The 24,853-nt window shown below is 46.9% G+C and overlaps 2 protein-coding genes across 3 annotated transcripts in view; one reads left to right on the plus strand and one right to left on the minus strand.

Moving 5' to 3' along the window:
- Window positions 1-3,283, minus strand: part of LOC149353760 (acyl-CoA desaturase-like) — a 127,335-nt gene extending 124,052 nt beyond the window's left edge. Inside the window, exon 1 of the mRNA XM_089582815.1 lies at window positions 3,237-3,283. Coding sequence (XP_089438941.1) covers window positions 3,237-3,268 — 32 coding nt within the window. The 5' untranslated portion in view covers window positions 3,269-3,283. The remainder of the gene's footprint in view (window positions 1-3,236) is intronic.
- Window positions 1-24,853, plus strand: part of LOC149353759 (uncharacterized) — a 273,957-nt gene that overhangs the window by 143,754 nt on the left and 105,350 nt on the right. For both annotated transcript variants that reach the window (XM_089577404.1, XM_089577406.1), the window contains exons 2-3: window positions 20,760-20,822; window positions 20,988-21,140. In XM_089577404.1, the coding sequence (XP_089433530.1) occupies window positions 20,760-20,822; window positions 20,988-21,140 (216 nt within the window). The remainder of the gene's footprint in view (window positions 1-20,759; window positions 20,823-20,987; window positions 21,141-24,853) is intronic.

Raw genomic sequence — 24,853 nt, forward strand, 5'->3', positions numbered from 1 at the left:
AATTCAAGCGCCCACAATCCGTTGAAATGAAGCGAAGGATTCCACATGGCTTAGCTCATCACGTGCAAGCCTCGTTGCGAACGAAGATCTGTTGCCAGAAATTTCGCGCACACGTCGAAACACTGACGCAGTTTTGCGCTTTGGGAGAGTTGTTCGTTTGCGTTTGCGCGTGGAGGTGAATGGCGGCCAATTTATTTAGATTACGCAGCGAGATAGCGAGCAGATCACCGAGATTGAACATTTCGTGGGTGGCCAAGGTCACTTTATGTCTTGTGATCCCCCCTCCCCATCACCTGTGTGCCTGCCTTCAAGTACCACAGGGACGCTTTTACCTGTGCATTTGGATCGGGAGATAACCGCTTGGCAAAAAGCCGCGAACTTATTCCGGTTTTTCTTTTGCGTCCTCCTGGGGGCGCTTGTGCGGCATACATTCGCAGTGCGTCAAAATCAGGTTCGCAAGGTTGCCGACGACGAGAGCAGCCACAAAAACTAGCGCACTGGCTAGTCTCGTACGCCAAGTTACTCATGATACCGGAGCCGGGTTGCTTCAAACAAGAAACCTGGCCAGAACGCGGCGCGAAGAGATGAAAAGGATCGAGAAGGAGCGTTAAACCAAATTATAACGATTGACATCAGCGGTGGAATAAACAAGGGCAATATCTGTGTTAGCCGCGCGACAAGGAACATGACCGTAGAGATAACAACAGATGTCTCCAATAAGCAATCTGTAGAGACCTAACGAGATAGCTGTTGGCGTTCCACACGTGCTGCTTTGTTCTTCAGCTCCGTTTTACTCTGAACAAATATTACTCAGTGCTTGGACAACGCACCCTAAAAAAAATTTTGTTGAGAAATAATTGCGATGTAATTGTCAGCGTTGAGAGATCATGTTGAAATAATGTTTTCCTTGTCATAGAACATGCTCATACCCTACAGAGGTTTTCAAAGGAGCTCGGCTATATCAAAATCGTTTAGAAAATACCGCGCAGTCCACACTCCCACTCCAGCCCAAGTCCAGTAACCTATACCCTTGTTCTTGCCACCAATTTCCCATTGCGCGTAGTCCGCCCCTACCAACTACGTCTCAGGGGAGATCAGGGGAGTCTCACCGGGTCCGTGTCCTCGGCGGTGGGCCGCTGCAGTAGCATATTCTTTAGTCTAACGTTCGACGGAGTACCGTCCGGTCAGGCTGAAGCATTATAATAAGGTAAAGATCGGGTCACTGAAGGGACAAGACTCCTTTTTCTTATTCGTTTAAAATGTCCTTAACTACATTGTGCTGATGGCACACTGAGGGCGCACTGAGATCACTTGAATAATGGGCACTGAAATACCTTTGAAAATTTTTTTAGTGCTGTTGCGTTGAAACTTTGTTGTTTCATCATAGACATTTGTTGGACTTTCTTGAGAACTGTCACTGCACATAAAATTCATTGATGAAGGTATACCACAGTTCTATCCTTATATTCTCCACTACAAGGAAGTCTTGATGGGTGCAGGGAATAAACTGCCAGTCAGCAAAGTTATCTAAATTATTATTGTGGCTATTTGTTTATTCTGCGTCCCATACAGTTAATCAGGTTATCATACGACGTTCTGTAAGTTGAATACCTTGATTCCTTCAACAACACCCAAAATAAAGCCAACAGTAAAGAGCGCACATACGAATCCTCCACGGAACGTAGGCCTGCGGGTGCAAGCATCGACACTTTTTTCTCCTGTGAAAGGGAGTCTTTTAGTGGTTTACTAGAATCTTAACTGATGGTGCGTTCTCACTAAGCATAAAGTACATCGTAAGACTGGGGTTACATCAAGTGCATCTAGATTACTGCTCATTTTTTTACGTCAGTCTTAGCTAGAACACCACCATCACAACTGGATCTCAACAGATACTCAATACATACTTCGTTGTAATGTTCACAAGCGCAGTTTGATTGGAGTTAAAAAAAGCTTTGAGTCAACAAAGCCTCAGAAAAATATAAACGCAAACTCAAAGCTCGTTTTGTAAGAGCGAGTGCCCTGTAACAGAAGTTCTACTTTCTCACTCGCTCTCTACTGTCACGTCCACGCATAGTAGCTAGCGCAATAAGACACAGGCAGGGGCGAAATGACAGGACACCCGGTAGCCCAAGCAAGTCCTAGGACACACGCTAGTTTATGGGCACTAGCGCGTGTCGGTCATTTCTCATATGTCTCTGTCTTTTCGCGCTAGTTACTATGCCTGAAATCAGTGAATAACAAGCCCAATTAAGAGCCTTGACAGTTACTTACACGCGTTATCGATTAATTGTCCCGGTGACTAAGCGGTTGCGGGCTTTGGCTGCTGATCCCAAGGTCACGGGTTCAATCCCGGCTGTTGCGGTCGTATTTTGATGGATACGAAATACAAAAGCAGCAGCGTGCTGCGAGGTGTGAGCGCACGTTAAAGTACTCCAGCTCCTCTAAATTATTCCGAGCTCTCAATCACTGCGTCCTTCGAAGCTCATCTGCTGCTTTGAGAGATTAAACAGCCCAATTTACAATTTACGTTATTGCTCGAAAAAAATTATGGCGACATGCATGCCAATTTTCAAGTGAATTTTCTGCTTTGTTTTGGGAAACTGACGTGTTGCAGTAAAAAAAGGCACGTAACCTACTCCTTTGAGTAGGTTACCAGGAGTAGGAGTGCGCCTCTAGGAGTAGTGGCACACTTTCCGGAACAACTTTCAGAAGTTTCGTCAAGCACTGTGCATAGAATCAGTGCGACATGCGTGGAATCATGCTATTCCACCACAATATTTCCGCAGAGCACGTGTAAACGCTGCGTGTTGAATGTCCAAAGCTTATGATGTGCAGCCAGCGGGAAGTTCTAGCGAAAAAGGGGTCGTATAAAAAAAAAAAAACGAGAATTTGTTTGCAACCAATACAGGCATCCAGCAACAGAAAGGTGCATTCTGCATTTGTGGCAGTGACAAAGCGAAGACTGTGCCTGCGCTGTGTCACTGCCACCCTTAAATAGTAGGCTACGATACCAAGCATTCCGTCCCTCCTAAATACCAACAACACGAGGAAATCAACTTCCTTCGCAACATTTGCACTAATCGGACTTTGGCAGTCGGGCGTACGGTACGAGCTGGACCAAGGAAGGATCGCCCGGTCCTCTAATTCAGAAAGAAGTCCATAGTACTGCTCATGAACATGAGGCCCTGTTCACGCCAGTACTTGGAGGATAGTACAAAAACCGACGCAGTACTCACCGAGCCCCACATACACCACGAGCCGTCTGCATCGCATACCCCCAAAAGCAACCGGCCGATGAGGTGAATATGGTCAAGCAGTGGTGGCGGCAAGAAGAAATGCAGGGAGGAGGGAAAAAGACTCGGGCAGGAAACTGTTTATTGGACGAACTCGTGCCCTCGAACGGAAGAAAACATCTTTACTGCGGCGATAGCAGCACAAAAACTTTGCAGTCGCGGAAATCAGCATGGCCATGGACATAGACCACGGTTTGTGCATATATGACTATAGGCTTTGCCGATAACGCGCATGCAGCGTCGCGAACAGCCTCGGACGTCGGAGATTTGCCTGCGTGCGATTCGTTAGCGCAAGATCTAGTGGCCTTCTAAGAGCATCCGCAAGATAACTCGCCGCCGCACGGCGGTGAAGATATGACAAGGAAATGAGACAGCGGCGACAAAAAGAGCGATCTTTAAAAAAAAAGAATGAACACAAAAAAGAACGGGGTAGTTATCTACGACACAAATAGCCGCCCCGCGAATGGCCGCCTGTTCAGCCCATACTACAGCGTACACAATCGCCGCAATATCCCCGCTAGCGGATGAGGACACAGCCGGTTCTCTCCACTTGACCATCTCACAACAGGTTTCTCAACCAAAACGATCAGGCACTCTCACAAACCAATATCCAGCTCCTGAATGAAACGCACACTAAAGCCTTGCTAACTTTCCTGATCCTTCCCAGGAGCGTCTCTGGCTTTTTGTGTTTGCACGCCCAAGAGCTGCTCTACACTCGTGCAAGGTATGACGCTACATCACTGCGACGTCCTCTCGCGGAATATCGTGCAAGGCTGCGAGCTGTACCTCCCAATGCATCAAGGATCTTTTCCTGTCCCCCTTGAAGTTCCCTAATGGATCCATTATTGCAGACAGTGTCATGTACCAAGAACGCCTTCACTCCTGGACCAACCCTCGCGTACTTCGCCCTTAACTTATTTCCAACCAATACAGTGCTGACTGCCGCGTCTATACCGTTGGCTATTTTACGTCCGCATGCGAGGCACATTTGACAGGATTGGTAAATCTCTGTCAGATGGCGCTGTAATTCACGTGATGACGTCATCTGCTAGCAGCCTTCGCTCTTCAATCTAGGTCTGGCCGGATATTAGGTAAGGCGATTTTAAATGGTCAAGAACTGGAAGCCCGAATGTGGTCCTAAACCAATCGCCAACGACAGCCGCCTTACCGGCATGATTGAAGCTTAGCTATGAATTCAGGTCATAAATATGAGTGAGAAAAGCTATTTTTAGCAGATATTTGCTGGTAACAACCTGTAAAATATTAAATAAGTTACTGTTTTCTCAATGCATTTTAGTTACGTTCACGTGCTTGAAAAATTGCACTGCTTGTTTTACTGCAAAAACAATTTGTCTGTTTGTTCGCGCCTTTTATAACAACGGCAGTTATGCTGGCTTTGGCCTGCCTCTGTAAACCTTGTGACTTCGACGTTGCGGCTACTTGCCTTGTAGTAGAGATAGTTTCAAATGCCATGTGAATTTTTGTCTGCGTGCTGCGTTCTCGTTGCCTGCGCGTGTGTTTTGGTTTTTGCCATACTACCGGTACAGTTCTCGTCGCGGCTATTGACGCTATTTCTTTGCGAGCACATCGACATCTTTCGGTCCGAAGAGTGCACTGCACACGAAGAAACTTAGAGTGATCTGTGTTTTACTGGCATCTCACTGCGCCAGTACGACTTTACATTGCGAGGCTGTGGCAGATCAGAAAACAAGGAACGGAGGCCGATGGACCTAATTTTCTGATGCGCTGCAACCTCACAAAGTATGAGCCAACAAGCTTAAGTCTCACCGATATTACGGTCTGACATTAAAGTCTGGTTTCTGGAAATGATAGCAATTGCTGCTTTAATGTCGCTCTCCTCAGAGGTGGCGCTGAGCGGGCCTCATTACAGCGCAGTCAGAAAGCTTTCTCGGGACGTCTGTGCAGTTGATGCGGGATATGAGTTCGGAACGACTGTTTGGTAGACTGGCCGTCAGACCTTGTGATGCCGGCTTATCTACGAGTATACCTGCAACAACAATGAATGACCCTACATTGCGTTGGTGATGCCAGGGGAAATGATATATGAAAATTATTTGTGTTCAGGACGAAGAAAATTCCAGGATCGGCACAGTACTTGCATTGTCTGGCGTGGTCTGGAGTTCGGGGATGCGAAGTGCGAATATGCATTATAACTGTGTATATGTGGTGAATGCGTGTAGACATATCGATGCCAATCTTCATGAAGCTGGACGTGAAAGATGCCATTAGCTTTTGCCGCGCTTGCATGTGACATCTCCAGATTTTGAGTGAGAAAATTTTGTACATCATGAGTTGTTTTATGGACGTTCCGTCGAAGTGGTGATTCCAAATTTCCAAATTCTTTTTTGTTACCCTGAACCACTGAAGGTATTTTTGTTGGTCATGTTACATGATGTGTCTTTTTGGCATGAACGTCGGATCTCAAATACACACAGCACAATCTCTTTTAGTGCATTATGCACCGAGCAGCTTCACTGAGGTAAGCTATTTATTTGCAAGCCTTTTGTGAACTGTTCTGAGTTCGCTGTTTATTACTACATGGACGCTATGCGTATTTGCTCATTTTAGTGTTCACTTTTTGCTTACTCATATTATCAGTTCTTCGCTATGCAGTCCATTTTATTTGCTCATTACCTTTCTAGCATGTTCAGAACGAGGTTCATCGTCCATGTGGACGAACAACTTTGCCATTGATAAGAGGGTGGCAACTAGATTATCGTACTTTGCGCTGGGCAATCGTTCAATCTTTCTTTGGTCCATGATTTATGGGGTTTAAGGTCCCAAAGGGACTCAGGCTATGAGGAACGCCGTAGTGAAGGGCTCCGGCTAATTTTGACCACCTGGGGTTCTTCAACGTGCGCTGACATCGCACACTACACGGGCATCTAGCATTTCTCATCCACCGAAATGTGACCGCCGCGGCCGGCATCGAACCCATGTGTTTCGGGTCAGCAGCCGAGCAGTGTAACCACTGAGCAACCGCGTCAGTTATATCGAACCTTCTGTCGTGTGCGACTTCAGGAGGTACTTTTTGCATCATTTTTCTGGTTTTGAATTTTATGCTACGCGATTTTCAAGTAATTCATTATACGTAAATAAAAAATTCTCATCAATGCTTCTTTTATATGAGGAAAATTTGACCAACGCAACTGCGTAACGGTGAATTGATTGCAAACTGCGGTGCTCAAAAACAGCTCCCAAGCAGGGATCTCTGAGGACTGCACTACACGGCATTAGAAAAAATAGCTGGGCATCTTGGCCCGTTAACTTCTCCGAATTCGGCGCGACGCACGAGAAGAGGACGAATGCAGACGACATAGAGAGCGCTGTCTCGAAATGTCTACTCGTGGTCGGGTGATTTCAGATAAGATCCTGCAGTAGGTGGCTGGTCAAATGTTACATTTACGTGATTATTTTGAGTGTCACTGCCTAGTTATAGGAAAGCAGGGACCTGCAGCTATCTCTGTGTTAAAGAATATACTTCAAAACATAGAAAATTCCTGATCGTCACGAGGTGGACTCTCGTGCATAAAGGCACCGCTGTTTTTGCCAACTTTGGTTACGAATCTTCGTAAAATATTACGAGTATCTCCCTAAACCTTTCTGCAGAATATTTCTGACTGCTGTAGAGCTCAAGAACTTAATTCATACGATGTTTAAAGATTCTTCTTTTTTCCATAATTTGATAAAAATGGCACACGGAACGTTTTTGTTCAAAATCGGAGCTCTTTATCTATAATAAATGAATAAATGAACTAAAACGGCAAACATTTAACTATGCATTCTACGCAAAGTTAGTTACTGAATAATGCAAAATTAATAGCCATATATTTATACACAGGCATATGATAACGCTGACTTGAAGAAAAGCATATAACCGCAATGCTTTTAGACTGCGAGTAAATTTTTGAAAATAATTTTATATGCAGTGCATATATTGCATACTATCTGAATGTCTGTACCATTAATGACATGTTGTTCAATATTTCTGGCTGAGTAGATGCAGCATTCTAAATATACCCTTTTGCGCGCAGGTTGCATTTTCTAAAAACTTTTGGTGTGAAGAACTTAATATATCTTGCTAATAAATGCTCGAAAAATTGGAGAGAGCATTTTTATGTACCGTCTAGTGCATCCACTTATTCTTGTTGCTTTCTAAATTTTATTATTTTTTCCAACTTTTCGGAAACTTGGCACACAGGAAGTTTGTTCTGTTGACATTGCTACCATTTATCTAAAGAAATAAATGAACTAGTCGGCACTGCGGTGTATGCGTAGGTATCTGCTAAGCGATATAAAATTCAATACTCTTTAAGGATAACGAAATGTTACTGCGCGAACCTCAAGAAACGACAGAGCAGCAAAGATTTTGGATGACGATTAGAAAAAGCATTTTGTCGCGAAAGCAACACTACGCTAGTCGCCCAGCCATTTCGCGGAGGCGAGGAAAGGCCATACTGCGCATGCGCGAGGAGCAGTGACGTCACACGGCGCACAGCTGGCGCACCGCCACCGTCGGTGCGCGAGTGACTCAGAGGTGCCGCCGCCACGCTCGCCAGTTGCGCATGCGCAGTAGCGGCGCATAGCTAGCGTCCCGGGGCCGCCGCCGCTGCCGCGCGTTCTCCATCGCCTTTCTCTCTCTCCTCTCCGATGCGCAGTAACGGCGCACAGCTAGTGTGCCGGGGCCGCCGGCACGCCAGCTGTGCGTAGTGACGTCACTTGCTCATCGCGCATGCGCAGCATGGTCGTGTAAGAGCACGCGAAACGGCGAGACTGAGGGCAATGTAGCTTACGCAACAATATATGGCTACGCGCAAATGTTGCTTTCGCAATCCTCCAGGTTTAACCAGAGCTAAATCAGAGCCAATTTTTTAATACTATTTTCTTAACACGTGCAGGAATTCTGCATTATACGAATGTGCATAAACATTAAAAGTATGTTTATTGCTCCATTTATTTTTTTCCTGTCGCCGCAGTGCGGTGCGTCCGCCCTTGTTTCTAGCACAGAGAGGCCGCGTGGGGCTGCTCAGCGAAGTCACATTGTCTGCCATTTTGCTGCCCATGGAGCGCAGAGAAAGGCTGGGCGCGTGTCTCGGAGGCGTAACGCCACTTTCTCCAGCCTGCACCACTGAACCTACGCTATGGACAACAAAATGGAGCCTGTGACGTCACGTGTACACCCTCTATAGGTAACCGGGAATTCGGTGCGAGAGGCATACTACCGCCACGAGCATCGCACTAAGAGGTGGGCAATCCGCATTACTCATACAAGGCGGTAGCTTCTCATTGAATCTGTGTTGTCCTGCGCGTTTTGAGTGGCAGAAATCTGAATGCCCTCATAAGCATAGGGTAACTGAAGCAGTGACTGTATGCTACGGAGTACTTTAAGATATTGCGCCAGTTATGAGGATTTCGCATATTACATTTATTCAACTCTAGACTGCCAATGTGACATAGAAACCGCCGGTGTTTTCTGCGCGTTGCAGAAAACTGGTCTTTTACAGCCACAAGGTGTGTCGAACGGTGCAGAAGGACCTCATCAGATGTAGTTTATCTGCCAGCCATATTATGCCGCATTTTGAAATGTTTTTGAATAATCTTATAACGCAGAATACCTGGAAGGAAAATTATAGTATTAAAATGTTTTTTATTCTTCATTAAAACTGTGTTGTTTTGTTGTTTCTTCAAGTCTGAACAATAATATTTTCTTATCTATAAAGGATACATCAATGAACTTAAATCGTATAGTAGATAACGGCACATCCAACGCAATGTGAACTGGCTATGGATATAATTTATTTTTTGTTATGAGATTTCTATTAGAATGCACCAGATTTCTTGAATTAAGAAATGTCTTGTAAAAATATTGAAGCAATTCCTTACAACATTTTTTTTCAGTTATTCATAACAAAAAATTGTCAAGAACTGCAGCGTGCGCACAAATCGGTGTCTTTAGAAGTACTGTAACTAATGCATCAGCAATAAACCATAAATAACATGTTTTCAGTTCTTATAACTATCCGTATAATATGCAGCATCTGGACTGAATAAAAAAAAAACCGCCCAAAGTTATCATGTTTATGTGATTTCTTGAAATTTAAGCAATAAAATGTGCGTATCCGCTATATATATATGTCTATGAATTTTATATTATTCAGTGAAGCTTTTGCAGAGTGCATCATTAGATGCTTGGTGTTACAGCTTATGCAATTTTTATATAAAGAGCTGCAAGTTGAGCATGAAAATATTCTGCACGCCACTAATGCGAAATTTTAGAAAAAAAATTAAGGAACTCTAAAAATCGACCAAAAAAATTTGGCACACTCTATAATCGGCATTTATTTATTCATTTATTCATGGACATACAGTGCCCTGAGTGCATTACAAAGGTTTTTTTTTTACAAATAGGTGAGATTGATCATACGAAACAATGGTACAATTCTCAAGGCAAAAGAGGAAAAGATATGAATTACGATAAGCTGTAACAAAAGAATATGCCATCGGAATGTAAGAACATTGATGACGTGCCAGCAGTATCGTACGTGCCTACTAAAGAAGAAATAAAGAAGAAAAAAAAAACAGGAATACACTTTTCACACTAGAGCTCGCAGCTGCTGCTCAGCAGATCTGGAAAAAGTGTCGTGAGCGGCTGAAACGATACATTCTGGTGGCAGGCGGTTCCACTGTTTTATTGTACTCGGGAAAAACGACGGCTTGTATTCAGATGTGCGGCAAGCTATTTCAAGTATTTTACAGCTATAGTCTTTTCTGGTCGAGGTTAACCTGGGCGGCTTTAGGTAGACTGCGATCAACGGAAACCTTTCCTCGCTGCATTTGCTTCAGCAGTGTGAGCCCGGATAAGGAACGGCGTGTTTCAAGAGCCTGCCATGAAAGTGCCTTCTTCAGTGCGGTAGAGCTGGCATCCGATCTGTAAGAGTAAGTCCCGAAGCGATCGGCCCTATTTTGAACAAATTCTTTTTTTCTTTTTACTAGAGTAATAGAATTTGGATCTCAGACGGGGGCAGCATCACTCTAAGGTGGAACTAACATTAGTATAATATGAATTTTTCTTAATGTCACGAGGGCCAGTCCTGAAATGTTTACACCGAAAGTACAAGCTTGCCACTCTCCCTTTCTGAACATTTTCTCTGAAAAGGAGGACCCTCTTTCAGCTCATCACCGCTGTCCGGTCCGGCTCACGCTTTGCGCATCCATAATCTGGCCGATAACGCATGTGGCTATCACAACACGGTGCTGCAAGCGCTGCTGGCCGTACGATTCCGTGCTCCTGGCAATATCCGGAAGGCCTGTACCATCGTCAACCATTTAGACGCAATAACACCAGCGTAGGGCCTTCGAGAAATTGCGCGCATGCTTCGGCAGTTCAGTGCAAGTTTCAATGCGAAAACATAGTACCATTACGTGAGAAGCCGGTGGCGTGTGTGTGTTAGTGTGTGTACTCGCAGATGGTAGATAAAATTTCAGCGATGGCAAGAAAAATAGGTGACGTCATCAAGCAGCCGTAACGCACAAAGCAAGTTGAGCACTGCCGTTTCAGACAATCGTATGCATGTCGTTCGTTGATATATGCTCCCCGCTGGAAGACCTCAATGTGGCGCCAGTTTTCGCGACAACATTCGCACCAAAATTGCGACGCAACCGTTGTCATACGCGCGCGCGCGTGTGTGTGTGTGCAGGGAGAGTAATGCTTTCGCATTGCCCCACCTAAGCAGTCTTAAGTGTCTCGGCCGAATTTTTTCTTTTAATGAAGGTACCGTGGAATACCTTATTTGAATGCATTCGTTGTATTAACAACCTTCGAAGAGGAATCATGCGGTGCCAAATACACGCAAAGCCTTGCCCTTGTGATATCGCGTTCCATTCGTAGAAAGCTCTTCACACCTGCGCGCTTATCGCAGCGGCAGAATTCGGCGCAAAGAAACAGGCGTCTTGCAAAGAAATACTTGCACAGGCAAGTGCGTGGTGGCTCAGATTGCCCAACAGGGAGGGCTCGCCTGTATCGGCGAGCTTTATCGCCCGATGGACGGCCAGCTTCGTGACTGCTCGCTCTCAGGCAGCAATCAATTAATGGGCCGCGTTCATTGTCACCGACTTGCTACTGGTCGCTGGAGAGTTTCTGTTCGCCATTGGTGCGGTGAATCCAGAAGTTACGTAGACATAGGGCAACCTCGGATAAGCAAAAAACACAGCGTGTCATTGAGCGGAGCGCTATAGAGAAGCGGCCTGCGCAAATATGTGGAGGCCGGTGCACCTCGGTATCTCGGGAACGATATTTGGCGACGGCAGCCGTGTTACAGCGCACCAGCCACTTTGGTTCATGCGGCCAGTCTCGTCCAAAACTGCCGAGGCCGCAGCGTCACCTGGGACTGTGTATCAACTCGAGGGTTCACCGCCGAGATGCGCGCTGCTCGCAGTCTCGCTGCCAGCGCTCGGAATTCAAGCAACGTTGAGGATTGCATCTTCGTGTGCGTGGTTCGCAAAAAAGATAGCGGCGTTTGCGGGGAACGCGGTCAGCTTACGGTTCCAGTGACCGGAACATCAATGAGCAGCTCAAGCGCAGCGTCTCCTCAGCCACGCGCTAAGCGGCCGCACTGTGCCAGCAAGCGATGCGCGCATCTGATCGACCTGCAACTTGGCTTCGCCTATCAGCGCGTGCGCAGCCCGAAGGCGTCGGTACGGCTCCGCACCGGCTGCATGTGGATAACGGCTGCCTGCAGAACGCAAACATGGATTCGCGGCGTTTAGCGTGCGTTTCAGACTGCGGCCAGCAGAAGGCACTCGAGCACTTCCTCCCGAGGACGGTTACCGAAACAAGTATGGGGCTCGCGGAGGACTCAGCGGCGGTGCACCTTTTCCTCGCAGGCATAGCGCAATGCCGCACACGAGCGCAAGATGGCCTGGCATGTCACTCCACTCCCGAAGTTTGCCGGGCCCACGAAACGGATGTTATTTCACGGTGCGTGACCGCGACTGAAACACTCCCGGCTGCGGTGAACTGCTCCTCTCGTATCCCGGCCCGTACAACGCGAACGGATGCGCCTCGTGGCTGCTGACGAAGCGAGGTGGCGCTGCGGCGCCGCTGTAATGTCATAGTGCATTGTGATGTCCTATCACGGCCTGGCTCGAGCGGCGAGTCCGGCCATGATGGGCCCGTTTCGGACGAGGCCCGAAGGCTGCGAACGTCGCCGGCCCGCGAGCGCGCACGGTTCACCTGGAAGCACGATGACGACGGCCAGCGAGCACGCATGCAACTCCTTGGAGGCTACCTTTTAAACGCGAAACGCATTATATGGCCCCTAGGCATCGAAACCCGGCGTTTTTGGCGTTGACCAGCAGCAGTGGTCCCGAAAATCCCAAATGACGTCATCGGGGTATCAAAGAAAAATACTTTCTTCCGAAGGTGCGGGGAATTGAACCCAGGATTTTTAGACTGCGAGGCGAGCACACAAGTCGTAGGCTACAAAACCGCTTTGCTTGTTGGCGAACAAAGGTGAACATAGTGTATATGCGTTCCCATACGACTGTATGCTAATTAGTAGGTGCGCCGTTGAAAAGGAAAAGAAAGAAAAAGGAAATTGAAAATAAAGATAAAAGCATATCAAAATAAACAAAAACAAAGCTTTCGCATTCAAAGCACTTGAGTAGAACGGTAGCGAGTGAAGAGGATCAACGGGATGCTCACTGTGGAGCTGATTGACATTGTCTGCCGCAAACGCAGAGCCCCGTTGAAGGTCCGCAAACAGGGCGCGCTTGGTGCTGACTACTGAACCTACAAAATGAGTGCACTGTTTCGCTAAACAGAAGTTGTGTTTGACGTCATTGAGCATTGCCCAGCTAAAACGGCCGGTCTACTATTAAAGACTGGTTTAAAAAAAAATGTTGGCATGTTGTGGTAGGCCTTCCCCCTGCCGGCGTGAACGGGTGCATAACTGGAGTTTTTGAGAAATTTATGTTTTTGTTTGGAGTAAAATTGAGGCCACAAGCGAAGATGGTGAGATAGTGTGTCTAAGCTTTGTCGCTCCGTTATGCAGTAAGATGGTTCAGTCCAATGGGGCATATGCAAGGGGCTGAAAGTGAGACTTTCTGGATTAAAACAAAAAGCGAACAATCAACAATACACGAAAGCTGTTTTCACACATGGTTATACGATTAGGAAAACACAAAGTGAGCGAGAAGCGAGATAGGTACCGCACCCTTGACTTGCACCTGCAGGGAATAGGCGCTCGCCGATATTTCGTTTGCGAAGCCTGCGCCGTCCGCGAACCGGGCGGGACCAGTGACGTCGTACCAGGCGGTGCTCCTTCCGCTTCCGGGATCGGCGATTGCCTCCGTCATCGTTTATTGACAAAAAAAAAAAACAAATTGTAAAGTCTAATTCTGACCACCCTGAACTGCATCTTATCAAGTGGACTCAGCGAAATACGCATATTTACTTTCATCAAAAAAGCTTTAGGCGCCTTACTTCTTGCTCTTGAAATTAGATACGTCTTGCGCTGTTTCGTTGGGTTTAACGTCCCAAAGCGACTCAGGCTTCCAGAATTTAGCCTCCATCGAAATTCGGCCGCCGCGGCCGGGATCGAACACGCGTCTTTCGGGTCAGCAGCCGAGCGCCGTAACCACCGCGGCGGGGTGTGTGCTGTTTAGTGCTGCCATTGTTGTTGTGCCTGTTCATTTTTTGAACTGTTTTCAGAAGGAAGGTCACACCTTCACCTTCACCTTCACACCTTCAAGGTCATCGACGCTGTCGGTAGAGGGTTTCAGCATACCGGAGACGGGTATTAGCGTGCACGTATACCGGGGTATTAGAGTAGACCTATTACCGGACGTTGGCTGCGAACGCGCAGTGGCCCCACCTGGCCCCGTCCTTGCCACTGCTCGTGCGCAGGAGGCGTCCGGTAATCCGGTATACGTCTACGCTATGATAAAACCCTCTATTAACAGTGGTACGTAGCAGTTCACAGTGGCGCTCTCGTAGGCAACGGCGCTACGTGTAGAGAACACAGACAGAATGTGATTTCGGGTATCTGGGGTGGATATCACAACTCTTATTTTAGCGATAGTTTCGTTAGGTCACTAGTACCTTTTACGCGACAGAGGTCTCGTTACTGTACATTACTCATTCTCCACCCAGTGAACGATACTTCCTCGCCGTTCTGGACCGCGAAGAAGCGGCGACCCTGGTATGGACGTAAAAACTACGAGGAACTTTAGCGGCTAAAGTGGTGAAAGGCGAAAGCCTGAGTGCTGCATTCTGCTACGCGATTGTTCACTGTACATTTTGTTGGTGCATTAATGTCAATTAATGACGCTTAAGCTTCGCCTTTAGGAGTGGAACGCGACAGCGTGTTGTAGCGCTGCCACGGAGTCCAAGGAACGCCACCACCCGTTCGGCGCGATGCGTTGCCCTTTGAACGCAACGCTTTTTGAGGAAAGGAAATGTGGCTGTAAATCTCCGTCATCTCGGTGGACACCTGAGCCGCACCGTACAGGAAGGGAGGAAGTGTGAGTGAAAGAAGAAAGAGGGGCCGTAATGCAGAAAATGAAATTGTATTTGACGAAAGTAAATTACGCAGTAACTGTCTCACATATCTCAGTAGACACTAGTCGAAAATTGTATTTGAGGAAAGGAAGTTGAGCAGTAACTGCCTCACATATTTCAGTGGACACCCGTCAAAATGCGAGCTGTGACGTCACGACAATTTGGACCAATCTGAAACGCGGACAAATACGCCTTGCTCGTCGGTAAATTGGTTTTTGAGGAAAGGAAATGTATCTGTCTCTGATATCTCGGTGGACACCTAAACCTCGCCGTAACGGGAAGGGAGGAAGATGGGACTGAACGAAGACACCATATTCACTAGACGCACCTTTGTTCATTCCAAACCATCGAGCTGGCATAGCGGAGTGGTAGCGTGCTCGACTCGCACTCCGGTGACCGGGGTTCGATTCCCAAGCTCGGCATATTTCCTACTCGGTTTTCTTTATTTATCTGGTCTGACTAGAAAGGTTAATTAGACTAATTGGTTAAGTAAGCAATTAACTAAACTCAAACTTACTTGGAACATCACTATACGATCCCTTTAATTGGTTGCATGGTTAGTAGCCAAAGTACAATTGGCCCCGTTTGAAATTCGCGCACTGTGACGTCACGACCGTTTCGACCAACTGAAAAGCGTGACATTTCTGTCGACAGCTCCTGCTTACAACGATGAGGCATTAAAGGCTTCCGCCTTAATATTTTAAAATTGCCGCTGTTTTGTAGAGTTGTAAGTGATCGGAGTTCCGTGGATGATGTTTACGATGCACTATTTTACCTAACTCCAGGCTGGACGGACACGTCAACAAGATCGTACGTTAACTGTGGTAGGTAAAGTCCTGTGAGCTTGAGTAGTGAGACAACAGATCTCATTTAGGTGAAACATTCTGTTTGCTTTGAAATGCTTCTTTCGAGTGACGCTGCCTTAGTACCTCATGTCCTTGAATGTAGGTCGACCACGAATATAGGTCGACTCCTTAAGTGAGGCGATGCGCAAGGGTAGAAAGCAAAATGTTCTACTCAAGCCAACCTTGCAATCATCACAGTGAAGTGGAATTGGAAAAGAGATAACATTTATTTTGACATCCAGTCGACGCAGTACCGGAGACGAAAGCCGCAGGTAACAACTTGACGTGAAGTTGACAACGCATCAGGTTGAGACACTTTACAGACACTTCATTTGTCCGAATTAGCACCGTCCTAGTGGACATGCAAGCGCAGCCCAGACAACGCTACTCTTTTTGACGACATGGTTCCATGCTTGTCGCTTCTAGTCATCAGTGAAGACGAGTGCATGCTAAACAAGTACGCAACAGCTGGTTTCCTTCCCATGTTTTTTCAAACAGCCTACTAACTAGTCCGGCAGCGCACTTTGCTAATTTGAATGACCGATATGGGTGGTCAGGGACACTGGGCTGCTAAGTCTGATTTGTCCATAATGACCTACGTGGCCGCTCTCCGGTCATGGGTACAGAAGTGGACCTGGCCGGTTTTGGACATTGTATACGCGACAGCGCTAAGGAACCTGTGTCTCAGAAAAGCTGGCGTCGTCGCTAGCGTCCGCTGTCGACGTCGTTGACCGTTAGCGAAAAATACACAAAAAAGAATCCGCAGAGAAGTAAACCAGGTGGGTCACCTAGGTCACGTGACCTTGTGGCGCCATCACAACCGGCCCACCAGATTGTGAGCGAAGTGCTTACCGTTGCAGGTGGCAGTTGAATTAATAGCTGGTCGCGAGAGGTTGCTCGAGAAGAGCAACCTGGGTCACACAAGTCCCTCTGGTGCCAGCACCTGCCATCGCAAGCCAGTTGCGCATCGCTCGACCGCTGAACCACTGTGCAAGGAGTGGTATGTGATTCCCAGGGACCCGTGAATGTGAGGTAGAGAATGACCAATTTTGTACATACGGGCACCAGCCCAATAATGTTTTAATGCCATAACCATAATGCGGAGCTGAAGTGTCCCTTGTAGTTTTTTTACGTATTAGTAGTAGTATGTTTATTTGGCCATATTATACACAATATGCCCTCGAGGTGAGGCTAAAGGAGGTAGACCAAGCATGCCTCCTGACAAGGCCTACACCCCGATCGCACATCATGGAAACGGGGGCCGAATGGACAAAAGATAAACAACAATGAGCAAACATGATCACATTAGAAAATAGTTAATGATAGACAATAATAAATATCAATTTACAATAAACAAAACATTTCATAATATGCACATTCAAAAAAAGCAGAACACAAACACACACTCAAAAAAAAAAAATATGTATACAGAATTACCTAAATTTAACCGGGGGGGGGGGGGGAAATAATCGTCAGTTTTTTCTTGAATACAGACACACTATAACTTTCTAAAGCAATCTGAATAAGAGACTGGTAGGCATACACAATGTTATATTTTGATAATCGGTTGTTTGTTTACCATAATTTGTTCTGGGTCTTGCAGTAGATAGGACAACGGAACGTAGACCATACGGAACGTTTCTTGAATTATAAGTATTAGAAAAAGAGCTAAAGTCATGCTTGACTTTATAAAAAATGTGAAGAGCCAAACTATAATTGTATGAATGAAAGAAATTGCGAACATGAAATGTTTCGAAAAGATTTGCTGTTAATACAACAATGTACAAAGTGAGCACAATAAAGTTCAAAACACACAAAAAAAGTATCAAATAAGAAAGGAACTCTTAATGACACGGTAGGAATAGTCAGCTATTATGCGTCTCCGATGGCAGTTATAAAACTCTGAACTGGATATGAACGAATGGACCCAGGTAGAGAATTCCAGGCTTCTAATGAACGGGGAAAAAAAAGTGAATTTGAACAAATTAGTACCTGCAAAATACGGTAGTCAAATTTAGCTCGTGATGACTTCTTGTAGATGATAATGGTGCAAAGTTAATGTAGTGGTTATCTGAGAGCCTTACCGAGGAATTGAAGATACAATGTAAGAATTTTAGGGATTCAGTGTGGCGACGGGCGGAGAGCGTAGTTAAATTCGATGAAAGAAGTGTAGAAGAGGGTGAGAAATCGCGATCATAACGATGACATATAAAAAGCACAGCTTTTTTCTGGACTGCTTCTAACATGTTAATTTCAAACTGCTTGTACGGGTTCCACACTACAGCTGCGTAATCAAGAAAAGGGCGGATTAAAGTTTTATACAGCAGTAACTTTGTGTCTTTTGGTGAATTGGGTAACGTGCGTCGTAGATAACCTAGTTTTTTTAGTGCTTTATTACACACGTAATCAATGTGATTAGAGCATGACACGTTATGCGTGAATATGATACCAAGTTATTTATACTGAGAAACCCTATCTACCATACGGCCATTGAAAGAGTAACTAAAAAGGGAAACGGAAGACTTGTTACAAAAAGACATGAGGACGGTTTTATCAAAATTAATTCTCATTTGCCAGGCGCTACACCAACTACAAAACCTATTAAATGACTCTTGCAGATGACGGTGATAATTGGGGCCATTAATTACTTCGTATAAAACACAGTCATCAGCGTAAAGACGAATGTTAGAAGAAATGTTATGTGGCAAGTCATTTATATGCGAGGCTATGATTTTTGCACCCAATTTCAATAAAGTTAATCGTGTGACGCTGTGCGAATGACTCTGAACGTGAGTGTCGCTTGTTTAAAACGACTGTTTGGCCGTGCGACAGGAGCTTCAGCGATTAAATTTTTACATGTTGATGTGCAAGTTACGAATTAGTCGCTGCGAAGACACTGCAGATCACTGCATGCGAGTGTGGCGTATGAAAGGAGTTTTGAGAGAATGAAGATTTTTTTAGCACTGTAATTATCGGTAGTGCCAGTTTTATACAGGGCGTAATTTGGGAGATATTTGGGAAACAAGTGAAGAAAATACAACCTTCCACATATTAATTCGCTGCTCCAAAAAATTGATTGTCTTCGTGTTCGTGCGACGATTCAATGTATTGCCCCTCGCGATGTAAACACCGCCACGTATGAAAGGAAAGATAGTGAAGCGCGTATGATATTCAGTGCTATTATATTCCGCTCCACAGAGTGATGTAGTACATCTGTGGCTCCTATTCTTATCATAATTTTTATTTGTCAGGAGCAACGAGCTTAGACGGGAGAACTCTCGCACTTAGCCGAGTACCAACGTTACTTGACCGACAAAGGCGTGCCTTCGTCAAGTTTGACCAGGTAATATTTACTGTTTCATTTAACTGCTGGGCATGATGTGGATCCTCAAACGTTTTCGCAGTTTTCTTGGGAAAAAATTTTCTCACTGTGGTATCATCGCGCATGCGCAATTAGCTTAAAGTTTACCAGTAATAAAATTATATAAATGCCTTGCGAAACCGATTAAGATAGCGAGACGAAAAAAAACTTGATTGAGGGCACAAAACGGCCAGGTCAAACTGCTGGCGGCAATGTACAATCGCTGGGCGGCTGCATTCAGTTGCGCGGAAGGAAGCCACCAGCTCATTGTGGTATGACACGCAACTTCACGCCATCGTGGCTGTGTTTAAGAAGCCCCGCGGCAGACAACCTGCAGTGCCAAAGACCGACGGAGGATATCATGTTCCAGCATTACGTACTGGATATAAATAATTATTGTCTTTATTGCGGCGCAAGAGGTAGACATGTAAATAAGAGTGCTGTGAAGCCGCGCAACAAACAACAGTCACGAGGAATGTCTGCCGTACGCGCGCACGTGAACACTGCTAGATAGCAGAGGACGCGAGGGGGTGTCCACACTGTGGAGGGTTCGCCCCTGCGCCGTGAGGTGGCGACTCTGCTCGATCTCACGGCACACGTTTAAAGAACCCCAGGTGGTCGAAATTTTCGGGAGCCCTCCACTACGGCGTCCATCATAAATGAGTCGTTTTTGGGAGGTTAAGCCCAGGGACTCCGGAACCGGGGGGGCGGCCGCCCCCTCAACTTTTTTCCAGAAAGGGCAGCCCCCCCCCCGCCCTCCTGGATCTTTCTCGGTAGCTGATGCGGTTCGCCCGATCGGCGGTACTCGCCGCTTCGATCTAAGGAAATAGACGTACCAAACGTAGACTTATACCGGTTGTTACATGGGGTTCGCCTGCGACATCCCACCGCTGTCGCACGCTAGCCCCAAGGGTAGCGTTGACCTGGCGGTCCGGTGTCCCGCGGAGAGCATCCGCAGGTTCCGGCAAAGGATGATGGCATCGTCTAACAAGAACAAGATTTAATACTGCATCTCGTAAGAGCGGCAAGAGAAGCTGGCCCAGAGAGAAATCTGACACGCCCACACAGCAGGTGTCTCGACGGCAACCTGCGCCGGCAGCATCCTTCAAAGGTAAAGGCCGAAGGTTCCGAAGACGCGCACGTGTCGAACCAGCGGTCATGTTCATGGCAAGCGTCGCTGACTCAGACCTGGCGGCGCCGTGATTCGGATCCATCCGGCCCGGGGCGAACACTCTCTCCCCAAGCGCCGTGCTCCCACAAGCGTTCGCACACACGCACGCACGCACACGACGACACGTAGCAAGTGGATCTGTCTGGACACGATTCCCAAGACGGCTCTCGGCGGCAGTCGGCCAAGCGAATTGTCCGTTGCTCGGAATGATACTCCTGCGTCCACTGCAGCCGCGTTGATCCCGCACGGCGGTGGCGAAATGTAAAGCGGTCTACTTGCACGTCTCTCATCCCTTGAGTGTATTTTTTAATAGCAGCAGATTTACAATGTCGTTGCCTCGGAAGGTATCTGGGTTTCAAAAGAAGATCAACAACTTCTTCGTGCCTGAGAAGAAACGTTTAGGCCATGGAAGCGAGGTGGCACCAGATATATTGCGTCACATTTTTTGTCACCACTTTGATTATTGATGTGTTTCTAATGCCCTTCGTATCTGTATTTTGGTTGGCAGCGGGAAGCACCTCTCATGAAAGTCAACCAGATGAGCGTGCGATAGGAGCAGCAAATATTGACAGTACGTTTTTGTAATGTTTTATTTCCGGCTTGCTCTTCATGTGCCTTACATGAACTTTTTTGCGTGTAATGTATGTTTTGCATATATTGCTATAGTTATTGTTTTGAAAGAAGGATTCATACATTGTTGATCGGCTAATAATACATTTTATCTCACTTATTACAGAGATCCCAGCAACCGTAGCACAAGGTGGAGAGCCCCTCTTGGCAACAGACTGTGCTCCGATGGAAATCTCAAGCCACGACGACACGCCCCCGGATGTTAGATCACTGCCGCCAAAGAGCTACAAATTTCCAACGAACCAGACCGGAAAGTCCCGTAAATATGCATGGTTTGAGAAATTCACGTGGCTGTCGTACGACTACGAACGCGAGGTCGTGTTTTGCAATTTGTGTTAAATGGCTTTCAAGGAAAGAGGAGAAAACGTTACAGCAATGGAACTGTGCTTCATTCACAACGGGTTCAGTAATTGGAAAAAGGCTGTTGAAAAATTTCAGTGTCGTGAGTAGAGCCCTTTTTCACTGCGTTTCAACAAGCCGCCAACTGTCGAAAGAAAAAGGAATGCGTGTAGTACAGCTATTATCGCAACACAGCAGCATACAGCAGGAGGAGGAAGCCAGGAAGGCACTGCGTGCAATAGTGAGTTCGGTGCGTTACCTATGCCGCTCAGGCCAAGCTTTACAAGGCCAAACGAAGGACGAAGGCAACCTCCTTGATCTGCTAGATGAACGATCGCAAGACGTGCCTGCTTTGAAGAAATGGCTGGAGAAGCGAGATAGGTGGCTGAGAAGCGACATACAGAACGAGCTCATAGAAATTATGGCGCACAGCGTTCAGGGAGGCTCATCAAAGACATGAGATGCAGTCCGTTTTATGGATTGCTGACGGTACGACCGACGTAACAGGCAATGAGCAGTTCACATTTTGTGTGCGTTGGGTAGACGGGATAACACTGTGAGTTCGTGAGGAATTTCTTGGCATATACAATGCACCAGACAGCAGAGCCGAGACGCTGTATAAAGCCTTGAGGGACATGGTTGTGCGTCTGGGCCTGGACTTTCAGAACCTAAGAGGGCACTGTTTTGACGGGGCCGCGAACATGACAGGCAGATTTCCTGGCGTGCAGAAAAGGATTACGGAATCTGAACCACGGTCAATATTTGTGCACTGCAGTAACTACTGCCTAGACTTTGCACTCCAGGAGGTCGCAAGGAACTGCGATGTCATGGGCGATGCTCTCAGCATTGTAAAGGATGTTTGCAATGCAATACTCGAATCGAAGAACAGGTAGACTGTGTATTCGAGCGTTGTACTTCCCCCGGGTAATGATGCCGGTGAGCAAGATTGTTACCCTACTGCTACCACTGTGTCCAACGAGGTGGACAGTGAAAGTGAAATCAATGGAAAGGTTCGTTGAGAACTATGAAAGGGTGCAGGCAATTTAGCAGGAACTGGGGCAAGCTCAAAGCTCTCTCAGTGGCACCGGCAAGACAGCCTTAAAAGGATATGAGAAAGTATTAAAGAAGTTCGAAACTTTATTGGGGCATCAACCTTTCTATAGCCCTGTTTGGCTCGTACGAGGAATTAGCGAGGATGCTTCAACACCCAGTTTACCGCGCTGCAGGAGCAAAAGAAGCAGCAGAAGCTCTTTGTGACTGCTTGTTAGGGCTGCGGTCTGACGCCTCATTTGACGTCCTGTGGCAGCGGACGAACTCAAGAGCAACAGAGTTAGGTCTAAAGGAACATCGAGGGCCCAGGGCCCAGAGTTTCGCAGCCCCACAGAAAGCTTCAATTCACAGACAAGCCTGAGGAGCCTGCAGCGCTTGACGGCAAGTCATTACAGAGAAAAGAGTTTCTTGCCACTATCGATCGTATTACCACTGAGGTCCGATGGCGATTTGAACAGCCTCACATGGAGCAGCTGATTAGCCTCGAGCGCATTTTGACTGACGCTGCTGAAGGTCGAAACTTCGCGTCAAACGACCTAAATGAGCTTTTAGGTGCACACGCTAGAGGGTTTGACATCAGCCGGCCTTCAGCGCAACACGTGCTTCTCCCAACGCTCCTGCGTGACGAGAGTCCGGTCGCAAGTGAACGCATTTTACAAATTCTGCAGGGGAAGTCTGCAGACATGCGTAATACGATGGAACAGGTTGTCCGGTATCTGCAACTCGTGTTTCCTGTGCCTGCGTCAGCTGCTTGAGGAGAGTGATCTTTCAGTGCTCTGAGGAGAGTAAAAACATATCTGCGCAAACGAATGACGCAGAGGAGGCTGACACACCTCCTCCTCCTCCACGTGTACAGGAAGAGAGTTGCAGACCTGCAGTTGGGTGCCGTTATGAAAGAGTGCGCATCTAGAACTGCAGAACGAACAGCAACCTTCGGCCTCCTTTGAAAACCTCTCCTGCCCAACGTCCTCTTGTCATGCTAGCCTTGAAGCTCGTCAGTCTGCGATACTATAGATTTGTACCTAGTGCATACTTTCATGTCTAATTGCATGAATATATCAGTTCAAATTTGCTTCAGTGCGAGCGCGAAGTCAGAAATATTAAAAATGTTTTTTTCGCAGATTTCGAATCCGTTTACTCACTTGCGTGGTCTGCGCAGGTTTTGAGTAATTATGAAATTTCAAACCATTTTTAATACTAATGAAGCGAGGATGCAATTATGTAAAATTGAAACGGCTACAATGAATTAAAACATTAATAATTAATAAGAATAAGAGTTTGCAGGAGTCAAGTGGATGCGGCTAGCACAGGACCGGGTTAAACGGAGGAATATAGGAGCGGCCTTTGCCCTGCAGTGGGTCTAGTCTGGCTGATGATGATGATGCTGAAGCAAAGACGATACTTGCCACCCCACCCCCCCCCACCCCCCCTCTCTTCCACTCCCAAAATCGTTCCGGAGTCCCTGGATAAGCCCCATGTAAGAAAGAAATTAAAGCGAGGTACTCGGTAATTTGGGGACAGCTGGTGATCAGCGGAGTGCACCAGTTTATCCAAGGGCGTAGCTTGGAGCACCAACACGTGCTAAATTCACACCGCAGCCCTCAAGGATCAAACGCACCAGAGCAGGCTCCAGATGGGACCCCTATATCTACAAGGAATACGAACAAGCTGTAGTTTACGACGAAAAGATAGGAGAAAGAATTGCCCCCCATCCTCCTTTGGCAATTTTTTTTTGTTTGTCCTTCGTGCTTATGCTTACTGAATTGGAAATTTGATGGCGGCCTCGCTGTGCATTGTTCTAACTCTTGTAGGATCATCCTCGCTCGGCGCCCCGCTTTTGGTGCGTGCTTATCACGCCAATGCGCTGCCGGTTCCTGGGCAAAACCCAATGGATGCTCACTGTATTTGAGCAAGGATGCTGAACAGGCACGTCCCATATTTTCCGTTGCGTGCACGTGAAATGTTTCTGTTCCGTTACTCGAGTCATTGTGGGACTCCTAGGGTGGGGGGGCGTTGGACTCCTGGGGAGGGGGGGGGGAGGGGGGGGGGGGCAAACAGCGGCATTGACGTTGAAGCATGAAAAAGAAAATAGGAACAGAGATAGCAGGCAAAACGGATACTTGTATAGAAATTTAAGTTGAGCGTGCATACCCGTAATTAGTGTTCACTCTTTCCTCACACGTTTCTAAACATGCTTCGGCAAGCAGACAAGAAGGGAAAGAAAAGAAAGAGTTGACTGCACCGTTTGATTCCTTTCTCAGAGAGGGGAAATAAGTATTCCATGCGCGAGCGATCCGGCAAATAATGTTCCCGGCGGAGGCGATAGTCTCCCGCGTTCCACAGGCTGCGCTGCCTGTGAGAAAAAAATCACCTAACACGTGAATGCGCAAACAAACGATTCGATGACGAGTTTCTCGACTTATCTACGATTGGTGGTGCCCTCGTACACATGTGTCTTCGGCCGGGGAACTTCTCTCTCTCGTTAGCACTGACTGTGAGAGATGCGTCGGCCCGTTTTTCCCAAGGAGCGACGGCGGTTGACGCATGGGGCGAATGGTGTAGAATTATTTGCGACGCTTGACG

Source organism: Amblyomma mixtum, chromosome 3, assembly GCF_055824585.1.
Source record: "Amblyomma mixtum isolate Tamu chromosome 3, ASM5582458v1, whole genome shotgun sequence".
NCBI classification, from domain to species: Eukaryota; Metazoa; Arthropoda; class Arachnida; order Ixodida; family Ixodidae; genus Amblyomma; species Amblyomma mixtum.